Source organism: Dermacentor albipictus, chromosome 8 (genome assembly GCF_038994185.2).
Source record: "Dermacentor albipictus isolate Rhodes 1998 colony chromosome 8, USDA_Dalb.pri_finalv2, whole genome shotgun sequence".
NCBI classification, from domain to species: Eukaryota; Metazoa; Arthropoda; class Arachnida; order Ixodida; family Ixodidae; genus Dermacentor; species Dermacentor albipictus.
Window position 1 is genome coordinate 32,473,901 of NC_091828.1, and position 19,933 is coordinate 32,493,833.

General features: G+C 45.5%; 1 protein-coding gene across 1 annotated transcript; it reads right to left on the reverse strand.

Moving 5' to 3' along the window:
- Nucleotides 1-7,689: 7,689 nt before the first annotated feature.
- On the reverse strand, nt 7,690-12,225 carry LOC135918870 (uncharacterized). Its single transcript, XM_070523163.1, has 5 exons — nt 12,039-12,225; nt 10,962-11,104; nt 10,660-10,788; nt 9,582-9,805; nt 7,690-7,711 (listed from the first exon to the last, which is right to left on the reverse strand). Exons 1-5 carry the CDS (start codon nt 12,223-12,225, stop codon nt 7,690-7,692), a joined length of 705 nt encoding a protein of 234 aa, XP_070379264.1.
- Between the last annotated feature and the right edge of the window lie 7,708 nt (nt 12,226-19,933).

Sequence of the window (19,933 nt, forward strand, 5' to 3'; positions counted from 1 at the left end):
TTTTTCTAAAGCTTTCCACCGGGTATCCCATAATAGACTAAAACTGAAAGTAAGAAACCTACAGCTTGACTACAACACGACACGATAGATTGCGGTGTTCCTAACGAACAGATTTCAAGTAATCAGTCTAAACAAATGCTTTTCTAACCGCACTCACATGAGTTCGGGAGTTTCTCAAGGGTCCGTCCTTGGTCCACTGCTATATTTAATATACATCAATGACATCGCAACTAATATTACTTCGCAAATACGTCTCTTCGCAGATGACTGCGCCTTGTATAATGAAATAAGCTGCCCTGCCGACATCTCTGCGCTGCAGTCTGATTTAACAAAACTACCTGACTGGTGTGACACACGGCAGATGGAAATCAACATAGCCAAAACGAAACACGTAAAATTTGCTTCGATAACTCGACCTACCTCTCACCAATATGCAATACGCGGTATTGCTGTTTACTAAGTACCTTCAATCAAGTACTTGGGTATCCTGCTTACCTGCAATTTAAGCTGAAATGCTCATATTGAACACATAACCACAAAAGCATGCAAAAACTCGGTTACCTTAAACGGCACTTGCACCTTACGAACACAGATACCTCTTTAAAATATGCCTCCATAATTGGGCACCCCCATCACTCTAATCTCACGAACCTGCTCGAATCAGTTCAAAATAAAGCTGCGCAGTTCATCTTTTCATCGTTCATCAGTTCACCTTTTTAGAGCGTATCAACGTGTCCGAACCAACATATGCTTGAATGTTTACTTCAACAGTGTTTTCACGTGCTTGGAATTCTATAAAATTAATTCCGTTTCGTCTTATATATGTGATCTGATCTCATGATATATCTGATCTGATCTCAACCACGAGATCCCACTCGTGGCTGAGCTCTTCTGTGCACCAGTGGCCTGCTGCTATAGCGGCCTGGTGCAGTGGCTGGAAACCGGGACGCCTGAGCGAGCCCGACGTTCTAGCAGCCGAGGCGTTACAGGTCAGGCGTTACAGGCCAGCTACAGCAGTGTTCCCCTGCTTCCACGTCGCGACAAGGTGCGGCGTGATGATGATGGCGTAAGATGTGGCCGTCGCAAGCAACACACCAGCTGTCTGCAAGTGTCAGACGACGCAGCGACGCACTACGCAACGACAACCGTCATGGTCACCGCAACGACGAGGCACACGGGCGAGTCGTGATGCATGAGTGCTAGGCACGTACTTATATAGATGGACAAAAGACTTCCGAATTCTAGTCCGCGTGTATGTAAATCGTCTGCATCGTGTTACCGTGTCTGTATAAAATGTATGTTGCATGTAAAACGCTCCCGTCTGCCGTGTCGTTATTAAAAGGATCCTGGGCCGAACGGAAACAGCAAGTTTGTTTCCATCACAGAGTATTTGTACACAAGTGAGGAAGTGAACCTCTTAAAACACGGTCGACAAAATGATTCTGCGTATGAAGCATGACAACGTTTTGGAAAGTGCGACGACGAATATCAACACAGACACAGAGCAGAATAAAAGTCAGCTGCACATTCACCGGCACAAGTCCAAAGGAAAACGAAGTCTGCATGCTCTGCTGCTGGCAAATTTTTCTTTCTTTCTTTTCTAGCTCAAGCCTTCTGGATTGGTCACTTGTGAGCTGCGCAAACTTGAACTTACGAAGAGCATGATCAGGCTAATGTATTGCTCGCTTGCACTTCCTTGTGACCACCAAGAACTTGGCATCTGAGCGCACTTCAGAAAATAAAAAGCACCTTACGGCCACGCTAAATGTATTGTGAGCGCTTTGATGCAGTGACGTATTTCAGTTAAGGCTATCATCTGCTGTAAAAGCTTGGCATTGCTGGTTTAGGCATTCCACCTAATAATGACCCCATTATATTCAAATATACGTATACGGCCATGAAGTGTCCAAGCTATTATTTTGCATGCTACAAGCTGCTGCTCTCATCACAGATGACACTGTTTATCATAGATCATAGAATAAGGTAAGAAATAGTTCTTTTTTTAGAAAAAACAAGTTTATTTCTACTGGTTGAAGAGGTCGTTGTTTTATACTGCAAACATGCATACAGCTCGACACAAATTACCATACATCTCATTTATAATAGCACCCATGCGGGCAAAGAAATAAAGCCAGGGAATTTGGTTGAGCGAATATCAATATTTACTCGATTGCATTTAACATTCCTTCAGACGAAGTCATTTTTATCACTCATTTCGTGGTATAAGAATGCTCCCTGCGCGCATTGCGTTCGCATACATCACCTACATACTGATTCGTAAAGGAAATTTCAACTCTAGCTCTTCCTTTAGATGAACTGATGAAGGACTATTTCGACCGTGCGGTTGTTGCGCTGCTCCTCGTAGACTGAATTGTAACCCTTTTAGTGAACGAAACAGCGACGCCCCCCCCCTAGGAGCTCTATGTTTTCGCCTCTCAAACAACTGACGGACAAGGCACGTACGTCACCTTCGCAAGTGACAGAGCTCCGCTGCATTAAGAAATCTGTAACTCTCCATGGTGTCACTGTAAAGACCGTTTACAGTTTAAACATAGCGATAATTACGTGTTGCCATGAAGCGAAGAAGCGCTAAACTATGCTTCACGCCCGGCAGACGCACCCATCCAGCCACCGTAAGGCGGATTTACGCTCGAGCCGCCCATCGTCGCAAGCCGCACCGCACGCTTGCGGTCGCGCAAAAATTGCACATATCCAGCACTTGTGCACAAATTACGATTTACACTATGTGCACAGTGTATACCTTACTCATTGTAAACCGAAATTTGTGCACAAGTGTTTGATATGGGCAATATTTCGCGCGACCGCACGCGTGCGGTGCGGCTTGCGGCGATGGGCGGCTCGAGCGTAAATCGGCCTTAACGGGGGCGTACCAGGCGTACAACGGACAGAAGAGCGCTCGCGGCTGCCGCTGACGGTGTGCGCCCGTTTCTGGAATAGTCTATTCGCGCTAAGGGTAAGCTTTAGCTCGGGTGCTCCTATGTAAATACATGTAAAAGGAGAATTCGGGTTTCTCGGCAACCACTGCACTAAATTTGACGAGGTTTGTGGCTGTTAAAAGATAAACTTAAAATCTAGCGACTGTTGGTTTCGAATTTTCGGTTTATGTCCTCATTTCCAAATTACAAATGTCAAAAATCAAAAATTTTGAGAAAACGAAACTATCAAGTTTACAACTCTGTTATACGGCAATGAGAAATGATATCACAATTTTGTGCATTGCAACTAAGAGTGCATCTAAAGCGGACAAAATTGATATGTTACTCATGAATCTAAGAAACATTATTCATATGGAAATGCAGCTTTTGCAGAACCCTTGTAAACAACGTAACAATTTCATGTAAGATATAAACTGACATGCCGAATTGGTCCGCTTTCAATGGTCTAATGGATGCCGTTTACAGAACGGCAATATCTACTCTTGATGCAGAGCTATGAATTTGTAAACTTCGTGCTTCTACTTTTATTTCAAGGCTCCGAATTTTTGAAACTCCTTATAACAAAATAGAGGACATAAATCGATATTCCGCTTCAATCAGTGACTAGAATTTAACTTTGTCTCTCAAATGCAACAAATTTCATTAAAATCGGCCCAGGGGTCATCTCTGAAATGTGTTCTTTCGTTTTACATGTATTTGAATATGCCGCGTCGGAGTTGGACCCGAGCTAAAGCTTCCTGTTAAATGCGACGCCTCGCGACAGGCTTAAAAGGCAACTGCAAGACCCGGTTTGTGACGTCCTAGCACTACCTTCTTACGTTAAAATTCCGACGTTCTTCGTCTTCGCGAAACCGTTGGCAATGAACCAAGCGGAAAAACCGCGATCAAGGCCACGTCACCTTTAATGTGCAGCATGTATGAATATAAATATTCTGAAGAAGAGTTTCCGCTTGGGCTGGATTAATGAAGCAATAATTCAGGCAAATAAAACAGTTCTTAATGAGGAGAGCACCGAACCAAGGCAGGAAACGACAGGACAGCGCGTATTTACGCTAACAACCAAGTTTATCGTTACCCGCCGTGTTTGCTTAGTGGCTTTGGCGTTGCGCTTCTAAGCACTAGGTCGTGGGATCAACTCCTGCCCCGGCGGTCGCATTTAGATGGCGGCTAAATGCAAAAACACCCGTGCAATTAGATTTAGGTGCACGTTAAAGAACCCCAGGTGGTCAAAATTAACCCACAGTCTGCCCTCACTACGGCGTCTCTCACAATCAGATCATAGATTTAGCATGTAAAATCCCATACTCTGATCGTTTTTAGGCTCATCGCTCAGATGGCGCGAATATAAGTAAAATCGGAGGAGTTAGGGAAGGGGGGAAGTGGGGAAAGCGGGGAGATGGCAAAATCATGCATGAGGACATCGCTGTATAGGTCTTCCCATAACCAGGTCGAAACCGGCTTTCAAAGCCAAGTGGAAAGACATTTAAGGCCAAGACATAATCAGGCGTGGCACGAGTGCGTACCACATGCTACGCTGGCGAAAATTGGGCGCTCTATACAGTATTGTGTCCAGCGCAGTCGGGGTGGCCGGCGGCGCGCTTTGGCGCTGCGAGCGGGGGAATGGAACATGCAAGGTAAATATACCTGGTAGCGAAGCTTCCAGTGGAGCCCAGTTCAAAACATGGCGGCTCATCGGCGGTTGGGTGCGACTGTTCTCACTACAAATCCGTGCAGGGACGGAGCCTCGCCTCGATGACGTATCACCATTTTCTTTTCTTCCCCCTCTCTTTGGCGGCGCGGTCGGTGTGCGGCGCTTCAGTGGAGTGAAATGTCGGCGCTCGTGCCATATTCGCGGCGCGCGTTTTGTTTCGCTGGTGAATGCGCGGAATGCAACGATGAGCGAGCATCTCTCCCATGGCTACCTGAAGTCAGACGATAAGCTTTCTGATAAGTCCTTGGCTGCCGTCAACGAGAGGTATGCTGTGCGGACATCAGGAGACCTGAACAAGCCATCTAAATGTAAGGATGTATCGACTGCTTCTTAATGTTTCGCTCTGCGCATAGATTTATCATTGTAAAACGAAGTAGTAATTTTAACCAGGGACTCAACCTGGCAGAACGACTTGTTTTCAGTTGCGGTTAGTGCGCAACACTAGACAATTGATTCATCTTGATTCGCCTTTTTGAAGATGGGGTTATATATTATTCTGGTTACCGGTTCAGAGTTCCCCTAGCACCAATTTAATTCGGTTTGAGTGGAGTATTGTTCTGGTTACCGCGACATGACCTGATCTTCAGAAATTCCGATAAACGTAAAATTAACAACTGTTATTTTTCGGTTTTCAGTCATGATTACAACCACGCACGCAAGGTGACCACGAATACAAAAAATGAGAGGTCTGCCCCTGTGCTCTTTACATACTTGATTTGAATTCAAGACAGAGCTACGCTTGGGCGTTCGTTTTGTATGCATCTGCGCTTTTTTTAATACTGAGAAAGCAATCGTGCGCAACACGGGACACGAATTTCGGTGGGGCTGTACTATGTGGCTAGAACGGACACCATAGCTGTACTCCATGTCGTGACACGGCCGTCTGTGCCATCCCTGGTCCTGCTACAAGGCATAGGCCTGATATTGAACTCTATATACGAGAAGCTGAATCGTCAGCGTCGAGCTTTTTTGTCGTGTTATATTAAAATCCCAAGGCCCAACCAAACTGTAACACGTTGGTTTTTTGGCGCTGCTTGCAAGTTGTTACTTAAGACCACACAAAAAATTCTGGGTAATTAATAATAATAATAATTATTATTATGACTGAGGAGAGCCGGAATTTCTAGCCAGGGGCATGCAGAGCTTAAGGTATATTTGCTGCCTATAAACAAAAACTAAAGCCAGATTCGATATTGCCTCTGCCATGCATAAAACTAGGCGCTGTCATTAAATCGTCTTTATTGTTTATTTTCAGCCAATGTCGTCTTCTCCACAATCCACTGCGGATGTCAAATCTCTCTGGGGAATGTGCCATTTCGAGTTGTGAAGGAAACAGTCAGTTTGCAAGTTCGGAATGGAATACTACAAGACTCGAGGAGAAAAAGACCAGGTATGTTACATGGATGCGCTTGCAAACACTTCACTCTCATGCAGATATCCAGCAGCCTTCCAACTCAGATTGTGTGCAAGCAGTGTAAAGAGGATACTTCGCGACAGCTATTTTTAACTTATTTTCCCTTATACAATGCCCATTTCAGGGCCCTCAGGTTGTTCCTAGTAAATGAATAGATTTAGGAAAAGACCATTATGGCTGTATACCAGGCACATAGCCAGTGGTGAGAGTGGCCCAGTCCCCCAAGAAATCTTCAGTTTTGCTGGGACGTCCTTTACCACCTCTCCCACCTGTGGCGTTTTCCCCTCCACTCCCACCCCCCTCATTCAGTAGTTGCGAGCCAAACAAAATCCTGGCTACATGCCTGGTGTGAACTATGGAAGCATGTCACTGTTGTTGTTTGTACTTACCAAAGCCGCATGATGTTACAGTTGACCTGTGTGTCTTTTAACATGCATGTAAAAACACCAGAAAGAAATATACTTTATTTAATTTACAGGATACAAGCACCACTGACCACTGACTGGCCGAAGGAGGTGTACGAGAAAAAGTGAATGAACCTCCAAGGCGAAAAAAAGAGGGTTCATGAGACTTTTCCCCTTTCCGTAGAACGGCTATGTAGTACGCACCATACTAACGACTGATGCACCATACATCAGGTCGCATGTTTTCGTGACATGATGGGCAAAAACTAGACAGCTCAACATTGACTGTTTCGAGTTCCACGATACTAACGTACATGTTGAGACTAATTGAAAAATACTAGCTGATAAATGCTACGTTTAGACGATTGCCTATTTTCTTGTGCATTCCTGTTCCTTATGCAACCCCTTTTTATATCCCCATTTCCATAGGGTGAAATTGAAAAATGTTTTAAGGCTGGATAATGAAACAGCTCCCTTAAGTCACTAGTATCAGTATGTATACCTAAAACATTTCACTGAAAGGGTAGTTCTCATAATTGCCCTCGAAAATGGCCAGTTTGCCCAGCCTCTAATTCCAGTCACAACTGTTGAAGTACTCTTGGCGAAATTGCTCTACTGTGTAGGTAATCATGCTTCACATTTTCAAAATAAACTCTTGGTGCACATTAGGCATTCTCTCAAATGTGCTTTTTTCACAGTCGATGCATATTACAAGCACACTACTGAACTTTTCTTGAAATAACCACCAGACAAAAGTGTAATAACATGTTTTCATATACAATAGCTGCTATATTAAAATGTTAAAAGGAAAGTATAAAAGCAAGCACTTTCATGGAAGTACAGAAGGGATGCAACTTTACAAACAGTTTTATAGACATACATTGAAAGCACAAGCCTAAAAACATAGTTTTATAGAATCAATGAATTGAGTCACCGACACGAAACATTAAGGCAGTATTTCTACACATACACAGCCGTTGCCAATGTTGCAATTACATGACTATAATGGAGTCTAGTATAAAACATAGCATATTAATCTTAAAAGTTTCAAACATTCTAAAACATATTTACACATATTTAAAACACTCTGCTTAAGGTCAAGTTATGCAAGGTAAAAATTGAGTTTTGTAAAGTTCGCAATTCCTTAAAAAATGAAAAAAAAACACCGAGTGGCAATCTCTAACGTTTTCCCCTGACCCTTTCCTAGCAGCCCGAGCCAAAGCTCCTGTGAAGAATCAACGAATCAATGGCAGAGTGACAGCACACTATACGCGCCTTCTCTTTGGAAGAGGCTTCAGAGACGAGCATCCCTTTGTGAGTGAGCCCCGAATCTGTAGGCCGGAACTCTGTGGCACAGATTCAGCCAACTTACGGAAGGTGACTTGCAATAAGCCCCTAGCCTCCAACAGTGTTTGAACGTCGTGGCAGCAGTAAAGGAGGGAACTGCACTTTTCAAGTTCCTCGGTTATACATTTGCGCAACTCCGAGACTGAGGGGACTGCTGTCCCAGGAACCATAGCAACCACAGACTGTAAAGGCACTTGACAAACGCTTGGCTCATTGGCAAAGGGAATGTCCGGCTCTGATACTGCTGCACCAAGAGCCTGTGAAGACACTTCAGAAGGGCTGGGCTCATTGACAAGGGGAATCTCAGAACCTGTTTCTGATTCTAGACAGCTTCCAAGTGTAATTTGCGGTCGACTGAGGTAACTCTGTGGAAGAGAGGAAAAGCGCCACCTGTCGCTCTACTTGAAAATAACACAAAAAGTGTTTGCATGGGTATTTGTGCTTTCTAAAGTCGGGGCAGGTACACGATGGCTTGGTGAAGTCGACTGTGTACACATCATCATCATCACTTCTTTCAGAATGAACCGAGAACATGCCTTCAGCGGGCAGCTCTTTCATGTCTGTGAGGCTGTATTCCTCTGCGTTAACGAGCCGTCTCAGCATATGTTTAACAAACCCGTGAGGCCGGTTGTGCAGGTATGCAGGAATATTTTCGCTGTACTTTCTGTACACTGATGACCGCCTCCTTGCTGCCTCATGGAATTTCACTTGTTTGTCGGGAAGGTAGCCATGGACGACAGCTGTGATTAGGCATGTTAACGACCGTTTCCCACTGGCACTGTTCACATACTGTGCCTTCAACACCCTGTTTTGGGCCTCAATGCAGTTATTTGTGCTCAAGACAACATCAAACTTCAGCCTGTAAGACATGACCCACAGCTCCTTTACAGACAGCCACACTGCTTCAAAGTAACTGCGGAATTTTTCATTTTTCCAATACTCTGAGGCGACAAGGACTTCAAATGCCTTGTCAAACTCATCCTGATTTGAAGCACTGGCTAAGCTTTTCATGAGTCTCAGGGAATCATCCGGGTCGGATATACTGTTCCTTTCTGCGCAGCCACCTTTGCCATGCTTGTAGTCTATGGAAGTCACAGATGGAGATTTGACTCTCTGGGAACACTTGCTTGATGGCACTTATTTCTGCTTTGCTGTAATCTACCATCCAGTAATGTGGGGACCAGTTATCACACCCCTGCTTGAAAACGTCTAAAGCATCAGCGATACAGTGGGTCGTCTCAAACTGTACGATAAACACACCAGCTGGTGTGTACCCCGACGGTGTTTTCACAAGCAAGAAAAGTGGTAAGGCATAATCACTAGTCTTGTGTGTTGCGTCCAGGCAAACTACTGAGTCTCCATACTTTTTAAGCATGTTTCTCATGAACTTTGTCTGGAAGCAGAACAGCAACGTGTCTTCGCACTCGCTGGCAATGCTCTCTTCCACGTTGTTCAAGTCGTTGCTACCCACGCAGCTGTGTGCTGCATATGGCTGATAGAAAATGGAGGATTCGGGTTGCTCACCCCTGACCTTTTCAATAAGGATGCTAGCATTTTCTTGATCGACTGTACTGAAGCGGTCTTTCTTAAGAACAGCTTGGATCTGTTTGCTGATATCATGATGTGTTGGGAAAAAGGCCCTGCAGCTGCTATCAGGCTTTTCCTTGTTTGCAAAAGGTACGTCGTGCACGTAATAGTGCAGACACTTTTTCTCATCTGATACAGATGTAATTCCTTCCCTTGCCAACATTTGAATTCGCTCAGCAATGTTCCTGTCCAAGTTTTGGCTAAAAGCTTCCATGTCCTCGAAACCATGGTTACGATGGGAACCGCAGTTGGCAATTTTAATGTATATCCGCGTCTCTTTGGCCACAGTCTGCTGCTCTGCGTCAAGCACCTCCTGCAGCTGCTTGGCCTTGTCTGCTTTCAGCCGACCCTCTTCTGTCTGGCCGCATGGCTGGGGAAGGTCCACCTAGAAAGTAGGCACTGTTACGTATATTGAGCATACTTTATGGTTTAAAACAGTGCGACAAGATGAGAAGAAAGTGAAGACGAGACAGCGCTGAACTAACAACAGAAAGTTTATTTGCACTATTTGCAGTATAAATACGAGTACAAGTGGGAAATAGCAAAAAAAAAAACAGTGCGAAAGATAAAAGGAGTACAACACATACAGCCTCGGCTTGGATGCCGAGACTGTATGTGTTGTACTCCTTTTATCTTTCGCACTGTTTTTTTTCTATTTCCCACTTGTACTCGTATATATCCTGGAAATAGTGGAAATAAACTTTCTCTTGTTAGTTCAGTGCTGTCTTCTGTCTCGTCTTCACTTTGTCCTCATATTGGCACGCTGTTTTGAACCATAATGATCATTGCTGCTTGAGCTAGTTAACCAACTAGCTCAAACAAACCTTTCATTGAGAGCATACGTTAACCAAGTCTAACGTGCCCCATCTTATGCCACGACAAATTTGCCTGCACTGCGCACCAAGAGCAACAGGAAAAGCCGCTATTAGGGAGTTTTACCAGACCGTTCTTTAGCCCCGATAACGATACCATAACGATGCACAACGCGTGTTCAGGGCTGTAAGAGGGGAGAGAAGCCATCCTTATCGGATCCCTCTACTACAACTCCCTACTATCACCAGAAGTAGAAGCAATGATAGTGGACGTCAGCTACAAATTTCTCACGAGCCACTGCAAGGACAATGTAGTAATGTTTTAAAACTGCTTGTTTCGTGTCTGCTTGCAGACACAAATGCCATGATAAAGGTGCCCAGAAAATAACCTGCAAACATTTTTTACTTGTGGTTGCACATTACGTACCTGTAAATCTGGGTACAATTCAATCCAGTTCAAATTCATTGTTGCTGCACACCCTTTCTTCTTTGTGCCTTGGAGGTTCACTCGCTTCATCTCGTACACCTCCTTCGGCCAGTCAGCGGTGCTTGAACCCTGTAAATGAAATCAAGAAAATTTATTTCTGGTGTAAACCTAAAGTAACCTAACCTAAAGTAACATAAAGTAAACCTTCTTTACACTGCCTGTACACAATCTTTAAATTTGGAACGCTGCTGGATATCTGCATGAGACTGAAACGTTCGCAAGTGCATCATCATGTAACATACCTGGTCTTTGTTTTTCTCTCGAACCTTTTTGTAGTATTCCGTTCCAAATATGCAGACTTTGACGGTTTTTTTGACAACCACAAACGGTACATTGTCTAGAGAGATTCTGCACCCGGAGTGGATCATGGAGAAAACGACATTATCTGAAAATAAACAATAAAGATGATTTAATGAAGATGCCTAGATTTATGCATGGCACAGGGCAATATCAAATCTAGTTTTAGTTTGTGTAATGTAATGGCAGCAAAGAAACTAAGATGCACTGCCTCTAGCAAGAAAATCTGGCTCTCCTGAACGAGAATAACAATTATCACTATTATTATTAATTACCCATACTTTTTGTATGGTTTTAAAAAGTGAGAACTTAAAGGCAGCACGAACATGCTACAGTTTGGTTGGGCCTTGGGATTTTAATATAATACGACAAAAAGCTCGACGCTGCAGCTTCAGCTCATATACAGAGTTTAACATCAGGCCTATGCCTTGCTCTAGACGTCCAATTCACACTTTTAGCAGGACCACGGATGGCACACACGGCCGTGTCACGACATGGAGTACAGCCCCACCGCAAATAGTGTCTCGTGTTGCGCGCGATTGCTTTTTCAATGTTAAAAAAAAGTGCTGATGCATGCAAAACAAACGCCCAAGCGCAGCTCTGTCTTGAATTCAAATCAAATATGTAAAGAGCACGGGGGCAGACCTTTCATTTTTTGTATTCGTGGTTACCTTGCGTGCGCTGTTGTAATCATGACTGAAAACCGAAAAATAACAGTTGTTAATTTTACGTTTATCGGAATTTCTCAAAATCGGGTCATGTCGCGGTAACCAAAACAATACTCCACTCAAACCGAATTAAATAGGTGCTAGGGGAACTCTGAACCGGTAACCAGAACAATATATAACCCCATCTTCAAAAAGGCGAATCAAGATAAAACAATTGTCTAGTGTTGCGCACTAACCGCAACTGAAAACAAGTCGTTCTGCCAGGTTGAGCCCCTGGGTAAAATTACTACTTCGTTTTACAATGATAAATCTATGCGCAGAGCGAAACATTAAGAAGCAGTCGATATTACTTACATTTAGACGGCTTGTTCAGGTCTCCTGATGTCCGCACAGCATACCTCTCGTTGACGGCAGCCAAGGACCTCTCAAAAAGCTTAAGCTCATCGTCTGACTTCAGGTAGCCATGGGAGTAGCCGTCTTCATGATGATGTAACCCTTGGAGGTACTTTTCGATCACCTTCTGTCGGTCAGGCTCGCTCATCGTTGCATTCCGTGGGAAGCAAAACAATGCACGCCGCAAATATGATATGCGCGCCAACTTCTCGCTCACGTGGGGTGAGCTGATTCGAACTGAAGCGCCGCACACCGACCGCGCCGCCAAACAGAGGGGAAAAAAAAAGAAAATTGTGATACGTCATCGATGCGAGGCTCCGCCCCTGCACGGATTTGTTGTGAAAACAGTCGCACGCTCGGCGGTTCATGGGGCTTAGCGCCATCTGTTAGTGGAGGGAACACTTCCGGTGGAAGAAAAAATAATGCGACGCGATATCCGTTAAAATCAGAAATGACGTCATTTTGTTTTCGAAGGCGCAAAATTTTTTGTGTTGGCCTGCCTTTAGAGATATATGTCCAAATGCCCCACCATTCGACTTGATGGTTGTTTCGAGCTTTGAGCGCGGAAAACGATGCAGGAAAAGGCGAGCCGTACGGTTGTCGAAATACACCCCTGCACAGAACATACCCTCTTTGGAGGCCGACGAAAGCTTTAGGTGCACAGTGCTGATCCTCTCGTCAGATGCCAAGCCCGTCGGCCAGCGCAGTCGCACGAAAACAACTGCACAATTATCTGGTGGTCGTAACTCACTGCTTTTGACTGAACAGGTTAAGAAGCGATGAAGCTATCCGCGTCACCAAATTCAGACAAACTTCAACAAGCAAAAAGCCACAACGTGTGAGGGGGGCGTATTTCAACAGGTGAACTTTACGAGTGCGCCTTTCTGAGCATTTCAAGAGGTGCATTGCATTGCGAGTGATAGTGGCGTCAACGCCCCCTGTAACGATGGGCGCTGAAAATAAATGTATTTATTATTATGAAGGTTAAGTAAACTTGTATTTTCTTAACAGGTCGCGAATATATAAAATTGACAAGGAATATTATTTTCGTTGAAAAAATCTAGCTGCGACTCGCTTGAATTAAAAAAAAAACGCTTTTTTTCTTTCCCAATGTTTGTTCCCTGAAAACACAGTCACGCTTCAATCGCTGCTCCCATGACCACCCTTGCTGATGTCGGTGACAATTTCTACTGAACTGCTTTTCGCCCGAAGCTTCCCGACCTATTTGGATCGACCTTGGAACGTGTCCTACGTCACGTCGAAGTGTCTATAGGCTAGAGTGCATGGCCCTTGGCATGGCTTACGTCACGTCGAAGTGTCTATAGGCTAGATTGCATGGCCCTTGGCATGGCCTGCTATCCTGGGAGGGCAGTGACGTAGCACGGTGACCTATACAGCTCAGTTTCAATGATCCACGGCTGGTTTCCGACGTGACCGCTCTTCCATCGACAATGTAGTTGATTTTGTTTCATATGACCAGCACGAAAGGTGCCGTAAGCGGTAATCTGCAGCTTTATTTTTAGATGTGACAGGGCCATACGATAACGTATTACATGAAGCCATTCTCGACGCTCTTGCGACGGTTGGCCTAGAAGGTCGAGTCTTTTTGTGGATTGCAAGGTACCTATCTGCAAGATCATTCTATGTGTTAACTGACGATGGCCCAACTACACGATGCTACACCAGCGGGGGCGTTCCTCAAGGCGGTGCTCTCAGCCCGACACTACTCAACCTCGCTCTTGTTAGACTTGCCGAATACTTGCCAACTACCATAAAAATTTCAACATACGCTGACGACATCTGTGTCTGGACTTCGGCAGTCACACGTCTTCAGATACGTGCGCGGCTTCAATGAGCGGCAATTTTGACAGCGAGCTACTTGTTTAAAGAAGGTCTCGGCATATCACCAGAAAAATGCGCACTAGTGGCATTTACTCGCAAACCGATGACGCCTTATGTCATCTCAATCAGTGGGCGGACCATTTCCCCAAACGCACAAATTTCTTGGCGTAATTATTGACCGAGACCTCCGTTGGAGCCCGCACGTGGCCTACATGAAACGGCGCCTGACAGCAACTTCCCAGTTGTTTAAATACTTGACAGGAAAGACGGGGGGATGTCAGTAGACGCAATGTTAAAACTCTACAGAGCTCTCTTTCTTGTTTTTTCAAGGTATAGTCTACGTGTACTAAACAACACCTGCAAGACAAATATTCGTGTTCTGCAGGCAGCACAAGCTCAAGCACTCAGAGTCTGCCTTGGTTTGCCCAGATGCACGTCAACAGAGGCAACTATTGCGATTGCTCGGGACCATCCAATGCGAACTCGCATTACGGTGGAAGCCCTGAGAACGCACATCAGGTATTTTGCACGTGCCCCCTATCAACACCTTCAGACAGGCACCAAGCATCATTCTCTAAGACTATCGTCAAGTACAACGACAAACTTCCCTCAAGCTTCACCGCTGCATCTAAACCATCGATACCCCCTTGGTGTCTTATCAGCCCCACAGTCCATGTCAGTGTACCAGGAATGGGGGAAAAGTCTGAGCTGTCGTCGTCTGTGCTGGAACAACTGTCTCTGCTTCTTCTCCGAGAGAGGTACGCGGACAGTTTACATATTTATACTGATGGCTCCACAAACATCCAGGGTTCGTCCGGTGCTGTGATTTTCCCAGCAAGAGCTATTACCATCAGCTTTAGGACTGACCACCCAACAACATCATCTGCGGAACTAGCTGCTTTTCGCGCTGCACTTTGTTTCGTCAATCGGGAACCACCTCGACAATGGTCAATCTTCAGCGACTCAGAGGCAGCCCTACAATCTGTGCTATCAGCTCTGCGTCACGGGCCATTCGAAGACCTCGTATTCGATATTAGATGCCTACTCCATACACGACAGGAGAAAGGACACCACGTGACGTTTCAGTGGCTGCCAAGTCACTGCGGCGTCATAGGAAACGAAGACACCGATAATGCCGCTCGGGCAGCTCTTGAAGACACACAAGAAGAGGCCATACCACTTTCGCGGTCAGACGCAGCTAGCAGACTTCGAGTGCTTGCACAAGAGATCACGCTCTCTCTATGGTGCACACCAAACAGCCAGACCAACCGGAGCAACCGTCAATACCACCTGCCCTCTTTGATGCATCTCGGTATGCCAACTGGACTCCGCCGAAGAGAGGCCACGCTGCTTTATCGCTTATGGCATCAGCGTGGCATTTCGGCTTATGGCATTTCGTGGATTTCACGAAATCTTACTCATTTCGCACTGGAATGGCCGAAAACGCTCTCTACAGTGCCTGTCTTTGCGAGGAGACGCTGGAACACATTCTGTGCGGCCGTCCTGAATGTAATGTTCAGCGACAGTCCCTGGCATGCGTTCTAGCGCACCTTGATACTAGACCATTGTCCCTCGAAACGATTTTCACACGCCGCCGACAGAAGACATCGCAGCTGAAGGCGATGAAGGGACTACTTCGGTTTTTGAAAGAGACGGGATTGGACAAGTGGCCGTGACAGTGATATCACGTACCACGCAAGAGTGATGGACTCTAACTGACGATGTGTGTGCTGTGCTATGTGCTCTACCTCTCTCCCCTTCCCATCTTTCATCCCCCATCCCGTTCCCATGTGTAGGGTAGCAAACCGGTTAAGCTAAACTGGTTAACCTCCCTGCCTTTCTTTCTCCACTTTTTCCTTCCTTCCTTCCTTCGGTTTCAATGCAGCGCGCGTGCTGGGTTTGTGTATTCGTCAGACGAAAAAGCGCCCGCTCGACACGCACTTATGCGCATGCGCTGCGGCAACAGATGATTACACTGCGATGATGAACGAAGCCCACAAATAGCCGAATTGCCACGCGAATACACAAATTGCAGCGCGACTGGACGCTCGAGGCACTTTGCCTGTATTCGTATGCTTCTCTCATGCTTGGTAAAAAACACGTTTAGGTAGAGCGTATTTTAGCAACCGAAATCTGTATCTGGAGTTTTTACTGTTCTTCTACAATTAACTCATCGGCACTTTTCATCTCTTTATAATGTTTGAAATGTTGATTAATTCATTAGGCCTAATTATCTAATCTGAGTATATCCACACGACGACAACCTTGGTTCTGTCAAGCTACGTGGCATCTGCGTATTTTTTTAAAATTTTGTCTCAAGTTATACATGCGACACCCGGTATAGCATGTATCCGTCAGGCCGCAGCACGTAGGTTATTTGCAAAATTATCCTGTAGGCTGTGTCGGGGACGCAGCCGCAATGGGGGTACGCGAAACATCTTGTGCGTGCTGCTGAGGATGCACGGCTATTGATACGGTCACTGGGGTAGAGAAATTACGTAACTGAATACACCATTGGCATTTATTCACGAATTGCAAAGCTTGCATGCATAACTTATATGATACAGCTAGTGGGGTTCCTACAGTCACGCGATCGCGCTCGTTCCCTGTTCGTAGTGGGCCTGCCGTAGTCAAAGGTGGTGAGCACGAACTGGCATCCCGCCGTCTTGCTGCCCGAGCCTATTCACTCCATTTCTGGACGTTAGACGTGCCAACGCGAGGGCGCCATAGCTGAGCAACCGTTAAGTTTCAGCAGCAAATTGCCTACGTGTAGGTATTGTGCCTCCTTAGGAGCACAGCTTTGAGTTTGGTGGCTTATATCTAGTATTGCATGGTTGAGCTCTCTTACACGTGACTCCCTTCCGTATCGACAAACGTTGTGGCGATCTATGACTCTGTGACCACTGGGTGAGAAGCTAAATATAGCTGCCATCGCATCATGCATGTCGTGACAATGGCACTATGTGTGCCCGCGACACATGTGTAATCGAGTAATACCTTCTTGCCAATGATACCAAAGTAAGGCACGTAGGTAGCAGCGGTTGCAAATATACAGGGTGTCCCAGCTAAGTTTAACCATAGATTTATTATATTCGAATTCCAGGTAGCTGGGCAGAACAGAGGTAATGTTGTTTGCCGTCGCTTGGAGATACTCAAATAACCTTCTTTCATTCCACCCAATTAGATAATTAGTCTTAATTAAATAATTATTCAACTTCTCGGATATTTCAATTATATGAAAAGTGTCAATGAGAAAATTGTAGAGGGACATGAAAAACTCCCGATACAGTTTTCTGTTGCTCAATAGGTGCTGCATAAAAGTTTTTCTGAGCGTGAAAGAAGCCCGCAAATGCACGCAATCTCCCTCGAGCGGCCAGTCGCGCGACAATTTTTCGTGCATTCGTGGACATTAAAGGGAAGACACGGCAGGGCCCCACGAGAAACAATAGTGAAAGTGACATCGGTCTGCCCCTTGACGAGCCTCTGTCACACAACCGCGATACGTACATCTGTCATTGACAGCGTGTGCTGCGCTCTCGGCTAGAGAGAGAACTCCATGTTATTCCCTTATTTCCCCTTAAAGAGAACGTGACACCAAATTTTCGAGAACGGAATGTGCATGTCATGCTAAAGCCATACACGTCCGACAGCAAGGTGACAGAATTTGAGTGCGTTCGGAGCTGTAGAATATTTGAAGTTTATTTATTTATTTATTTATTTATTTATTTATTTATTTATTTATTTATTGTATAAGTAAAGTCGTTGGACCGTACAGCAGTATGACAACCCTGACGGGAGACGAAGTGAAGTACGCTCTGCGTGTTGCGCGCGATATACGCGTGATTTTGTTCTTGCATCTCGGCGGTCTGTCTGAAATGCTTTCTGCCATAATTTTATGGTATGTGCATTTTTTCGTTGCCCGAGTGAAATCATTGCGGGAATAAATCGCATGGGTACGTCCTTGCTACGCCGGTGGGTGCCAGAGCGTGCGCTGCGTGAAGAGAGTCCGACGTCGTTTTTGTAAGTTTTGAAAAAGGCCACGAACCGCAAAAACGTGTGAGCTCAACGTGGTCTGAAGCGACTAGCGTGCTACAAACCCTTCAATCTTTTGCTACGAACACCTCACTTCAGAAAGCTACACGTTCAGCCCGTGCCCTCTCGCACAATTCAGTGTTCACTGGAGCACTCACTCGCTCAGCGGTGGCCATGCAGCCTGTTTGGCGCGGCGCGTGTGTCGTTTCGGAATGTTTCGGAGCCGATGACACAGCGGTGGCGCCGCACTTCTTGACGTCATAAAAAGCACAGCAATATTGTGGTCGCTTTAGTGGACCAGGGGGCTTAGAGGCAGCGATATTAAATTAAAACTAGTAGTTGAGACGTTCGCTTACAGACCAATTTCTTTCTCTCTCTCTATATATATATATATATATGTGCCCCCCCTGCTCGTGTGCGTGTGTTTGTGTGTTGCAACTCTCACTTAGAATGATAAACGGAGAATAGCTCAACGACCATGTTATGGTCACTTTAACCGCAATATGAGGAACAGACATGCCCTACGCTCTTGATAAAAAATGTTATGCCAGCTATTCCAACTACAAGGTAATAACAGCTTGTGACAAATTTTACTAAGATCCTTGTAATCGTAGGCAGTATAGGCACATGTTGTAGCATTTATTACCCAAAGGAGGTGGTGGGTACCACTATAGCACAAGCAATAAATTTGTGAACCATAGGAAGTAATGGAAGCGGTGTAGTGGCATTTGCTACCAAATTAAGTTAGGGGGGGGGGATTTTTTTTATACATGTGGCACTTTCATTGCCTAAAATAATCAGTTTGTTTCTGCTCTGAAAGTATATTACAAACATGTTTTTTAAAAAAGGAACTATATGACCGCATTGCCCCACAGTATAACTGCAGTCACCACCAACGAAATTACGGCACCTAAAGGTCATGCCTAGCAGGATTATTAAGTTCCGTGTAATAAACTGCACTGTGCAGAAGGGAAGAAACGTCAAAGGCGAACAACGTATCATACAACACAGTAATGTGGAGGCTATACCTGGCATGTTTTAAAGAATGACCTCGTAATTGTATACAGCCATAAACTTTAGCAGCACATATGGTATCGGTGGGCTATGGGTGTTTTTCGGCATGCATTTGGACAAATAAACAAAGCTCAGAGTCTATATTTGCATACCGTACAGCCTGCACATATGAGTGCCACAACGCAGCAAATAAGTTTTAATCGAACATAATCATATAAAAACAAAGCATCGCAATAATACTGCAACTACACAGCATAATTGGCCACAGGTGAGACGAGGTGTAGTACTGAGGGGGGGGGGAGGGGTTATTTTGTGAGAGTCCACCTAGTCGACTGTCCATTTTGGCCACTGCTGATTGGATGCAGCTGTACGAGAGAGGAAGAAACGAGCGGCCCTAGTCAAACAGCAGCGGCCGAAGTGGACAGCCCACGATACCCTACCCAAAGGAGGTGGTATCCACCACCTCCTTTGGGTAATAAATGCTACAACATGTGCCTCTTGAAGAATTCTCCCCCCCCCCCCACCGCCCCCTGCTTACCAACTGGTTTATGAAACCTAGTAATTGCTTAGTAAAGGCAACACCTTATTAAGTCTAAATTATCGAAGGTAGCAAACACCTAGCAAAGAGGTAGAAATGGCAGTTAAAATTCGTAACCACACCCGTTACCACCATTTTACTATCATTTTTTTTCTAAGAGTCTAGAGCCGCTTTCGACATTTCAGGGGCATCATGCCGAAGCAAATGAGCTCACTCACGTCTCAATGCCCATGGCTCCAACTTCCTGAAGGCGCTCACTGTCCGGAGTAGTGCCAGGCTGCACTCTGGCCGCACGTCGGCCCCGAGCAGCTTGCGCGTCAAAGTGGGAGGTACGTTGTCGAAGCCACTCGCGACGAAGTCTCGCAGCATGTGCATGAAGCCAGTCTCGTTGGTGGAGCCCGCTGCGGCTGCTGCCGTCGACGCGGACGCA